This window comes from Hermetia illucens, chromosome 4 (genome assembly GCF_905115235.1).
Source record: "Hermetia illucens chromosome 4, iHerIll2.2.curated.20191125, whole genome shotgun sequence".
Lineage (NCBI taxonomy): Eukaryota > Metazoa > Arthropoda > Insecta > Diptera > Stratiomyidae > Hermetia > Hermetia illucens.
The window spans coordinates 48,062,155-48,073,999 of NC_051852.1; the positions used below are offsets into that span (position 1 = coordinate 48,062,155).

Genomic DNA, 11,845 nt, shown 5'->3' on the forward strand with positions numbered 1-11,845 from the left:
CAGAAATCTAGCTAGTATGCGCATTAGAGACTACGGTAGTTTCTTGGTCGCTTCAAACTTGTTTAACGAGTTCGATACGGTATTCAATGAACTCACTATGAGCCAGGTGAAGTATGCCCTCTGCCCATCACGATTCGACAAAAATATCTCAGACACTAGCATTCTATGGCTCCTCATTCTCGATCACGTATTTGTTCCATGATAGATAGGAGTAATCTATTCTTTTTTGGTTGAGTGCCAATGGGCACCACTTTACTTTATTTCCGCGTATGTTCGAATGACGGAGTAATTTAGTTCTGTAGTTACTTAATTTTCGCCGGCCGATGATAAGTGGCATATCTAGTGATTAACTAGTCGAGCTTTTATAAATTGCTTCTTCGTATCAGTCGCTGTTCAGCAGTGGAATGTCTACAGTGTAGGCGAAACTAAATTATTATTATAAATTGCGTTAGATCTCGAATTTCCAACGTGCCTAAAAATGAAGACTTCTCTATCAGGTGTTCTGGTGTGTGCTGTTTTGGTGTCAATATGTGCAAGAAGTGGCGAATCAGCTCGCGTTTTGGGGTTATTCCCAACCTTCGGCAAATCGCATCTAATTATTCAGATGGAAGTAATTAAAACACTCATCGACAGAGGTCACAATGTTACAGTTGTTACGAGTCTTCCGCTAGGAATTAAAAATCCCAACTTTCACCACATAAAATTACCTACAACTGCTATGCCAGGGTCATTTTTCAATCAGGTTATCGAAGAGCGGAAAGGATTATGGGATGCAATCATGGAGGTACCGGCCACCATTGACATGGCCTTCAGTATTTCGGAAACTACCCTGATAAATCTGAAGAAGACTAACCTCTTTAACGAAGAACCATTCGATCTTATTGTATTTGGTCTTTTCATCAATGACTTTTTCCTGGGAGTTCCAGCTCATTTCAAGAGCCCTGTAGTGATTGTCGATACTCATAAGCCGCTAGTTCATACAAATGCAATGATTGGGAGTCCTGACGAGATATTTTATGTGCCAAGTGGATTATCACCGATAACCCAACCTATGTCGTTTTTCGGGAGAGTGGCAAACACTTTGCTTCACGCCTTTGAAGTAGTTATTACCAGGATTTATAGGAGTAGAATGAGTGCTGCTTACGAGTAAGTATTTATTCGTTCTATCAAATGTTCGCATCACCAAAAAATCTGTGTTTTCCAGAAAATATTTTCCAAGCGATAAATACCCATCTTTAAACGAAATGTATAAAAATGTTTCATTGATACTTCTTGCGAATCACTTCACCGAAGGAATAATTCGTCCAGAAGTTCCATCACTGATTCAAATTGGTGGAATTCAAGCGAAACCGAAGCCTGATCCACTCCCAGAGGTGCGTACTTTTCTTCAAATTATAATGTACTGGAATTATATGTACTTTTCTTATTTTAGGATTTATCTTCAATCCTGGATGGAGCAACGGAACATGGAGTTATCTACTTCAGTTTGGGGACAAATGCCAAAAGTTCTGAGCGAAATCCAGCCACCATTAAAAGCATCTACAATGTCCTTGCCAAACTGAAGCAAACGGTTATTTGGAAGTGGGAAAACGGCGAGTACCCCGGCAACGCTTCTAATATATTTTACAAAAAATGGCTTCCACAAGATGACATCCTTGCGCACCCCAACGTTAGGCTGTTCATCTCACACTGCGGCCTTGGAAGTGTGGTTGAAAGCAAATATCACGGAGTTCCCGTGCTCGCGATCCCGCTTTTTGCAGACCAATTTGGAAATGCCAACGGCATGGTTGATGCGGGATTTGCAGTTCAAGTTAATTATCTGAAACTGACGGAGGAATCGTTTGAAGAATCGGTGAAGGAAGTTTTGAATAACTCCACCTATCGGGATAAGGTCAAGGCATTTTCGAAATTATATCGAGATCGACCAATGGCGATCCGCGACACTGCAGCTTATTGGATGGAGTATGTTATTAGGCACCGAGGAGCGAAACACATGCAAAGTCCTGCAGTTCATATGAGCGCCATTGAGTATTTTGGCTTGGATGTGATAGGCTTTCTGCTTGTAATTTTGTTTGTTATATTCAAGGTTTTGTCCTTTTGTTTGTGCACAGTGTTATGCAAATGTATAAAGAAGGGAAACAAGAAAAGCCACAAAAACAAAAATGATTGATATTAAAGTTTCCTAAAAATTAACGAGCGAAATGCTTTTATTTAAAAAATTATAACTTGATGTGAAACTGGCTAAGTTCCTAACGTGACGCAATTCCTTTCAAAAAGTTTAATTTTGTATTTATTTGATCCTGAAATTGAGATGATCCTAATTTAATTTGGAGTAGCAATGCTGCATGCATATTTACGTGGATTCCGAGACTTTCGTATTCCAATTGGTTATTGTAAAAGCAATGAGCCTTCCACGGTCGTATGACTTGCACACACTTTGTGGTCGTTTCTTCTTCTTTTTCTTTAGACTTTGTCCCGTTCACAAGCGGGGTCGGCTCGTCGTGATCGGTTTCGCCACTTGGCTCTATCGAATGCCTGATCTGGGTGCAATCTCGAGGCTTTTAAATTCCCATCCAGCGTATCAAGTCACCTGTTTAGGCCTGCCTTTTGGTCGTTTACCATCGACTCCGATGTTCAGACCAATCTTGGCAAGTGAATTCTCGTTAGCACGAATTGCGTGACCATACCATCGAATGCCTCTCTCGCAACTTTTCCACGATCGGTGCAACTCCATAACGGTCGCGGATATCCTCATTTCGGATGTGATCAAAACGTGTGACGCCACTAGTCCAACGTAGCATTTTCGTCTCCATTACCGCAAGACGCCGTTTATTGTCTTTTGTAGTTGGCCAACACTCAGAACCATAAAGAGCGACAGGACGGACAACATTGCGGTAAATTTTCGATTTGAGACGTTTAATAATAATATTCATATTATTCGAATCATGATCATAACCGATGCGTATCATTCTCACTCTGGAACTGGAATGACTCTGAGGAAAACAACCTTTCACGAAAACAACCTTTTAATTCACCTATAAAGCTATAAAGCTAAACTAAAACCAAGTTAGGAGCTACCTTAACAGTTTAACTTAAGGTATAAACTATGGTCTTAACTAACTTATTGCTGACAGAGAAAGTTAAAAAATTATCTAAATAAGACAGAGCGGGCGACGGGAGGGAAAAGGAATTGGATTAAGATGGGGACCATGCGAGAGGATGGGTGAGTTTCGAAAATTGTGATGAGCAGTAGTTGCCAGTTTAGAAGACTATTCTACCATGGGGATCGAACAGGTATTTTGGGGTTGAAGAGATATGGAAATTTACGAAAACTAGGAGTTTTTTTGAATAATCTCGATTTGCATGGCTTGGGAGATGCGTGGGTTAGGACCGGTTCATCATTTCGTCAGAAAGTTTCGCGCATGTTGAGAAAGAACAACGTCTTGCGGAGAGTCCGGCAGGAATTCTAAAGGATCTGGTTGGAGATGTATTTGGAGCGGTCTTCATTTTTAAAGGCGTTGGAGCTTTGACGAGGGATTCCGCGTTCTTTGAGCCAGAGACGATCCATTTGGGAAGGATATCAGTTTCATCAGAAAAAGCCGAAGGTTAGATGTATTATATTTGAGGATTGGGTATAGGGACTTGAAGGCACTGGCTGCACAATCAAGTGTCTTCCAGATATGTGGTACGTGAGAGAAATGTGAATTCATGGTCACCCCTATATAGGTGACTTCGTTCATGGATGGGATAGGTGTGTTGTAGATTTTGAGAGAGTCTCTCTTCATTTTCGGCGTCATTCTGATCTTCCCATGAAATGCAATGGTTTGGTTTGGAGGGGAATTAGGCATAATTTCCAACGTGTAAAGTATCGACAAAGTTCATCCGAATAAGAAATTAGGCATCCTTCACTGGCAGGGATGGTTTTGGTAGGAGTGTAGAGTAGGTCATCCGCGCGTATTAGAGCATTCGGATTGGATAACGATGTGGAGTTGGTTTGGGCAGGTCTGCGGTGAACAGGTAAAATAAGGGGGCGAAGATAATTGATCCTTGCGGGATGCCAGCTGGACATGTACCGAGAATTGAGAGGTATTGGTGAATCAAGACTTGGGATTTCTAGGAAACTAAGGATTAGTTTGCAGAGGTGCGGATGGGACTTAAGGACGCAAATTCGTACTGCCATACGGAGTCAAAAGCTTTTCTCATGTCTAGGAGGCAGGCTATGATCGGCGTTTTCCGCTAAGTCCTAGACCGAGAGTTTGGATCGGTTGACGAATTGGAAATCAGGGAGTGAATGATTAGCCTCTCAGTGCCCGTTAATTAGTGATTTCATGATCCGCTCGAAGATATTGCCTGATAACGATAGGATCGAGATAGGCCTGGAGCTATCAGGATTTAGAGCATTTTGGTTCTTTTTTGGAATGGGAACTTTCCGAACTGGGGGAGATAATGGGAGAACACATTCTTAGGACAGTGGGACGAATCTTGTCTAGTCCAATCGATTTCTTAATGGATGTTGCGACAGGATCCGGACTGATAAAGAAGATAGGTGAAAGGGTTTCCGTAGAGCGGTTGGAATGAAAAGTGAGGTGGAAGAACAATTGGATGATGGTTTCACTTACCACGTACTCAAAACAAGGTTCGGGTATATGAAGGATGCAGTGATGGGATTGGAGGAAGTGGCCAGCAAGGACGTACACCTTTTCCGCAGGGGAGATATTTTGAAGAAGGATCGTATTTTGCTGAACTGATTTGTCCAAACGTGGGCAGGTTTTCCTAAGCTTTCTGTATATGTCAGGGTTAAGTGTTGCAAAGGCGGTCCTTTTGAATTTGATATTGTTTACGATACCACCTGGGAGGGAGATGAAGTTGTAGTAGTTTAGGCAACGAAATGGGACCAGTTCTTCGCATACTTGCTTAATTGCGTCAGTGTATGGACGAACTGTTTGGTCAATGGTGCGTGATTTTGATGCGCTAGTGGTCGAGTTCAGCGGTGGTCGGGAGCAAATCGAGTCGGCAATCTCCCGGGAGCGCAAGACGTGGGTCTTCGTTGGAGTCTGGAGTCTGCGTTCATCTACGGCTCCCAATCGCCCAAGAGGGTGGTCCCGGACGCGGTATCGCTACCCTTGTGCGTTGTAGTTTAGAGGTCGGGCTAACAGTGCTTTTGCGACGCTTTTTCCGGGTCACCTTGATAAACACTTATGGTTCAGCAGCACTCATTTTATAAAAGCAAGGGAGTGAGGCTCTAAAACACTGAACGGCAACAATCAACCGGTCTTTAAACTCATTTTTCGATATATTTTTCCACTATCACTGATTTGCTGTTTGCCACATCCTACATAAATTTGGGCAAACGCACCGCGTTGCACACAATGGCACAATCACAATAAGAAATGTTACACTTCTTCCGAGAACCTTACTATAAAAAGAACAAAAGGACAGATCTGGTGGCAATGAGATCTCGCATGATGATTGGAAGTCAGAATGACACTGAGTGCATATTTCATGTCCTATTCCAGAAAGCGACATGAATACTTTGGTGGAAAACTAGCGAACGAGAGGACAATACAAGCCCCAAGCGTTACATAGTCACAGATCGACAGCCAAGTGGCCATTTAAGCTTTGTACCTAGTAGCGACATCCTCCAGGCCGCTGGAGCAGTGAAAAGATGCGCTAAACAGTCTGGGCGGCAGATTCAGAATCGATGAGGGGCATTAAGTCAAGGAAGACTTGACCGAGGGAGCTTTCAGACGATATGCGGGGGAATGTATTCAAGATTAAGGTGGTCTGCACGGGCCATTTTCATTTTCGATGTACCCTACAATTCGCAGTTTCGAAGTCACTAAGCAGAGGGAAAAATCCAGGTCCTCCATCTACAAATGGCCAGCTCCAGCTAGGGCCACGTTACGGAAACTAGGTAAACAATTCTTTGGGGTTCTCAAAGAGATCTCGTATTTAAAGGGGGAACTATCTTTCGTAAACGCTACGAACTGGTCCTGAAGATCTGAGCAGGGAGATTTCTGCTCCCTCTGCCTTTCCCACATCAGTTACGGTCTTATGAGTTGGTATCAAAACAGCGTACTATAATACTAATTAATCTCATCGAAACTACTACTGGTAACCACCTACCTTGGTGGAAAACTACCTCACTATTTTGATGCGGGACCTCCTGTAATTCCACCATCACATATCAACATATCCCTTTGTCGTGTTTGAGGAAGTTGTGAATGTTCACATGTTTGACGTACCAAGGGACTACAATGACAATTCTGTTTATCTTCAGTCCAAATCTACTGGCCTCCCTTTCCCAATCCAGAGTTTGGCTAATTTCCATAACTCGGTGAAAGAGCAAACAAATGCCATCAGCCTAGTGGAGGCGTTGGAGGAAAGTTGTCATCGTCCTCCGGTCAAGGTGGCATGGAGAGCGTCACCGATAACAACAAGAAATAATATCAGTGATAAAATGCAACCCTGGCGTACTCCACTTTCGACTCCAAAATTATGGGAGGTTTTACCCCGGTGCAACACGTAACATTTTTCGCCATCATATGTCGCCCTGATAATAGCTATTAACCTTTCCGGAATGCACCTCCTGCATAGATCACGCCAGATTCACTCCCTGTTCATGCTATCGAAATCCTCTTTGAAATCGATGAAGACCAGATGAAGCGAAGATCTAAACTCAGCGCACTGTTTCAAAATGATCCCTAAGGCGTTGATGTGGTCAATGCAGAAGGATCCGGAGCGGAAACTAACCACCTTTTTGTCGATGTTCTTTGAGGCGCTCCAGGATTATTTTAGCTACTATCTTTTGCAACGGCTTGGAACACGCGGATACTCTTCCAATAGTCATACTCGAAAAGAGTGCCCTTCCTTGGAAACTTAATGATCATTCACTTTTTCGCACGTGTGGAAGTTGCAGATCTGCAGTAACTGCAGTTTGGAGGAAAGGTCCCCATCCGCATACTCCAATGACTAGCGATTTCATCCACAAGAGGATGTGATACGGTTAAGAACCGTAGTGAAGTGTTCTTTCCACCTCTTCAGTTGCTCGTCATCGTGGATGAGAAGTCGACCGTGAACGTCCTTCACAGGACCATCGAAAGATTTGCGATCTCATGCACGCTCTTGATGCGGTGTACATTTCTGAAATCAATGCGCTCGGTGGCACCTACCGCTTCCCTGACCAGCGCAATAGCAAAATCTCTCTTGTCACGGTGTACACTACGATAAACTTCACGGGATTTCGCTCGGTATCGGAATTCATCCCCCCCATCCATCACCCGCAACAGTCAATAGAGCCTTTAACCTTCTTTGGTCCATCGATCCGCTTTCACGATTTCGCAGTCAGCCACATCTTATGACGTCTATTCGGGACGAGCTCGACGACCTACGTAGCACCCTGAGCAGTAGTAGCTGCAGAAATCCGTAAATCTCTCGTTTCCCCGTCACTTCTCCTGGCAAGGTGTTTTCAGAGCCCCCTCACATTCAGATCACCCATCGCGATTATAATATTACCTTTAGGAAGCTTCCCCTGAATTGCATGTAATTGCTCGTGGAAAGCATCTTTCTGCACCACAGAACGAATATATAGGCTTTGCGTGCCTTTTTATACTAAATTGCCCACCACTTACGGAATGGAAGCACACTACTTTGACAGAAGTAACGTCTATTAAAAACACGAAAGAGGAGAAACCGGGGAACAGGTTACGCGAACGGTTGAACGAATCAACAGGTCAGCAAAACTCGAAATGGAAAAGGACTCAACTCAATAAAAAGTGAAGCAGATGAGAAAGACGGCTGAAGCGGGAAAATGGAGTGAATCTCTCAAGGCGGATATGGAATCCTGAAGAGGCACCTCGACAGAGAATAAATCGAACGAAGGTAAGACCACAATTGATCATCATCACCAGACGAGCTGAAGAGTCATACCCAACTGAAAGCAGACCCCGAACTCAACAATTTCGGAGACAACGTCAGTCGTATTAGAAAGAAGACCTTATATTAGAACTTCAGAGATCCCAGGATGTAACCGCGGACAAATTCTTGAGCCAAATCGGAGAGACGTTAGAATAGGAAGCCGACATAAGGACTAGTACGCCGGTGCTAGTATAAGAGAGAATCGCAGATGATGTTGATACAACTCAACCTCAGCTACTGTCAGGTGGCACAGGATCTACTCTCGCAAATCACCCGCGAGAAAAACATCGATGTGGCCATAATTAGTAAGTCATATTGAAATCACGGTGATGGCATTTAGAGCAAAGATCAAACGGAGGCTCGCGAAGAACAAGCCTTCCAGAAAATAATGAAATACCCGGCTTTATCAGAGTTAAGGTAAAATTAGTTCACATCTACAACTGCTATGCTCCACCCAGCGCTTCACTTGCCGAGTATGAGCAAAAGGGCGTTGGCCGATAATCATAGCGGGTGGGCTGGTGAAGGGGGCAATGAATGTGAGTGGACGTGTTCTGCTCGAAGCATTTGCGGTACTTGCGAATGCTGCGACCACATACCATTTCAGGAGAAGGGCCCAGGGGTGTATAGTAGACTTGACATATGTGAGTGCTGCCTTAGCCAATAGAGTCGCTTAACAAGTTAGTGACGACTATATTCACAGTGACCATCAAGTAGTCTCCATAGAAATCAAGGGCAAATTGAGCTCTCCCTTAATGCCTGATGGTTTGTAGTCGTGCTTTTAGAACCACATCAGATGAGGCAGAAGTAACAGTGGTGGATATGATCCTTGTCCACAGTCTGGCGAAAGAAATGAGTGTGATGCACCATGCAAAATGTATGGAGAACACACAGAATGCAGGAATGCGGCAAGATCAGAGTCGAATGACCTCTGGCATTTTTTTCAGGATATATACTCCTTGAGAGAGTCGGGTAGCTTGTGAATTTCATAATCCAGATTACCTGAACATAACTGGTATTGATAAGAACCTCTTCATTGTTATCGTTGGTTGCTGTTACCGTTGCTATTGGAGTTGTTGGATTGGAGCGACCGCCTACTGCTGGTATCATTCCATTTGCCGTTGTCATTAGCCATTAAAAGTTGTTTCGATTTCTGAAAAAGGGGCACATGCCGAAGTGACTTTTTAGTGAGTTGAAGGATATGTTTAAGAGGAGGTAGATTATGTGGAAGCTCAATGGAGGTGGCAAGGCGAGAGAGCAGGAGCCCAAAGGGAGCCGCAAAAGTGATTGTTGCAGTCTACTTCACTAAATATTGTTGCCTGGACTTCCGAAAAACAGTAACTGCCACAAAAGACTCACGACCGGGATAAGATCGATATGGCGATATAAGAACAACTGCCACCAATTGCCGTGTTCGTTACAACCCTTGTCAAAATATTATACTCATTCTGTGATGCTCGGGTTTGTAATAAAAACATATGCGGCACAAACGGCTTGCATTTAGAACGCTTATATTCTCAGGTAATGTTGCAAATTATCCTGAAGGAATGAAAGTGACGTTAGTTCTCCATCTTTCGCTCTACCTGAAAATGCCGTCTAAGTTATTCATACATTTTCAACTGCTTTCTGTTTTCAAATATTCACTTGAGACGAAATCCCACAACCCACAATCAAATTAACTTTTTTTGGTAAGATTCCACAGCCACGGTTTGAACATCCTCCGGAAATAGAAGGTGGGCATGAATATCTTGACGAAATCGAGAACTGTCGAAATTATCCTTCTCAACATTGACGACACTTCATCTCGTTCACGTCCACATCTCGTTTTGCTCCTCGTCACCGTCATGAAAATTTACTTCGAGGAGTAGCAGAAAAAAAGAAGGAATAGATATCACGCCTCTTCGGTACCGGCAATTTCGAGGGAAGCACGGGCACAGGACATACGCCAGATAGGGGGCATCGGGTTATATCGCATTTCCTACCTACCTATCTATCTCTTAAGTTTCCTTTAATGGCATCTCAAGTCCTACATAACATGAAGAGGACATATTTAGGATTAGAGCGCGTTAGCATCAAATTGATTCCATTGCTCGTCCTTCAAATGTATTCTGCTGCTTCAGCCCGACACCGGAGAACGTCAAAAGTATGTACACGGAGAAAAGGGTTAAACAGCGCTGAAATGAATATAATTTAAATGGAGTTCTCATGTAGAATGCCAGTTTGAGTTCAAATAAATTCGATAGTCTGAATTCGGAAAAAATAGAACAGAAAAGTGGAATGTATCACGGGTTTTTGGAGAGAGCACGTCAAGGAGGAGGGGAGCTGAGAATTTATTCATATGTGCGTTTAGTGGAGAAAGCATTCGAATTGAAAAGGGTTGTTACTCTGGAGCACTCGACAAGTGAATGTCCGTTGCATCCACATAGATTATAGGACCAGCATAACTGCTGTCAATTGTCCTTGGAGGAAGATAAGTTAGCCAGTAAACTGTATCTTTTACTAGCACTCATTGACTTCCACTTCCCACACCTGTTGGCGCTTAGAATGCCAATTTAATGCGCTGTGTTCTAACTTCTGATGATTTTGAAAGGATCCGAGGCACTACTCAATTCAAACAAAACGCAGCTAAAGGAACTTTCATAAATTCGGTAATGGAATCAGGCGGATCTCACCCAATACACAGTTTTCACGCAATAACAAAGTTTAGGCGAGAAGTTTTGCGTCCCATTCAACAATTCCAAATCATGCATGTCTAAGTTTCCGCATCGATTTCTCACTCTATGGCCGTTATGTAGAAGTGAAAGCTGCTGACCCCTTTTTCTAGATCTGGACTTTACATTCGCATTTTCTTCACTGTTGAAACGCACCCAGCCTCCGAGCTCGCAGGACATGAGCCAACTCCCCCAATGGCTACATCCAAAGATCCTTCCATTAATGTATTCACTGACCAGGAGCTTAAAATCAGGCTCTGTTTTTCACAGGATGTGAGTGTGCTTGCCATTCGCCCTCATCCTCAGCAGGACCATGGCATTGTACATGCATATGTGGGCGAGTAGGGAAAGCGAAGATAGCTCTCCATTCAGCAGGACAGGCTTCACTCCCAATGGACTTTTCATCTCAAGGCAGCAGAATGGAAAGCGAGGAGAAAGTCTTGCTTCATACATACAGAAACATATGCACATAGCAAGTATGTTTCCATGAACTCTCATTTTTTTAACGTTCGATGAAATGCAAAACACTTTCACCGAGTACAAAGTGAAAGTTTCGAAAGACAGGACACAGGCACAGTGTGACCTCGATTTTGAGGGGCGCGGCGTTGGGGGCATGGTCTGGTAGGAAACCTAAGCAGTCCCGGATGGCAAGTGGATTTTTCGTTTCTTCGTTCTTTTTTCACTGTTTTCCTACTGCTGGGAAGTTTTAATGGGGTTGTATTAAAAAGAGTCACTTCTACATTAGTGCGTCTGTAGCGGCGAGATATTTTCAAAATATTTGCCTCATGAAATTTGTATGAGTGTGTTTGTGTTGGTGAATGAATAACGATACAGAATAGACGAGATGGTTCAAAAACGTTTTCAATTTTTTCTCATGTTTGGGTATTTGAATAGAAAATACGGAGCTGGACGTAGAAATGCTGACAGAGGGCATTCGTTGGACAGGGAGGTATTTTTGTAGGAAGTAAGGAAAAAGTTTTCAGAGAGTCACCCCTTTACTTTGAACACGAGTGAAAGGATTTCTTTTGAGGCTGGTGGTGTGGTGGAGTGTCTGCACGGTAGTGTAGACTCAATCAGTGGTAGCGGATAGGAAAGTTTTCGGAGGTATTAAGTAATGATCAACTTGGGGAAACAGGGAATTTCTCTAGGCACTAGTGAATATATTCTTTATACCAAACAAATTGTTTCTTAATTTCGCTACCACTATGGTATGTCTCTCG

At 43.3% G+C, this 11,845-nt stretch overlaps 1 protein-coding gene across 1 annotated transcript; it reads left to right on the plus strand.

Moving 5' to 3' along the window:
• Nucleotides 1-2,193, plus strand: LOC119655670 (UDP-glucosyltransferase 2-like). Its single transcript, XM_038061658.1, has 3 exons — nucleotides 1-1,146; nucleotides 1,205-1,373; nucleotides 1,433-2,193. Exons 1-3 carry the CDS (start codon nucleotides 479-481, stop codon nucleotides 2,168-2,170), a joined length of 1,575 nt encoding a protein of 524 aa, XP_037917586.1. The 5' UTR covers nucleotides 1-478; the 3' UTR covers nucleotides 2,171-2,193.
• Nucleotides 2,194-11,845: the final 9,652 nt, after the last annotated feature.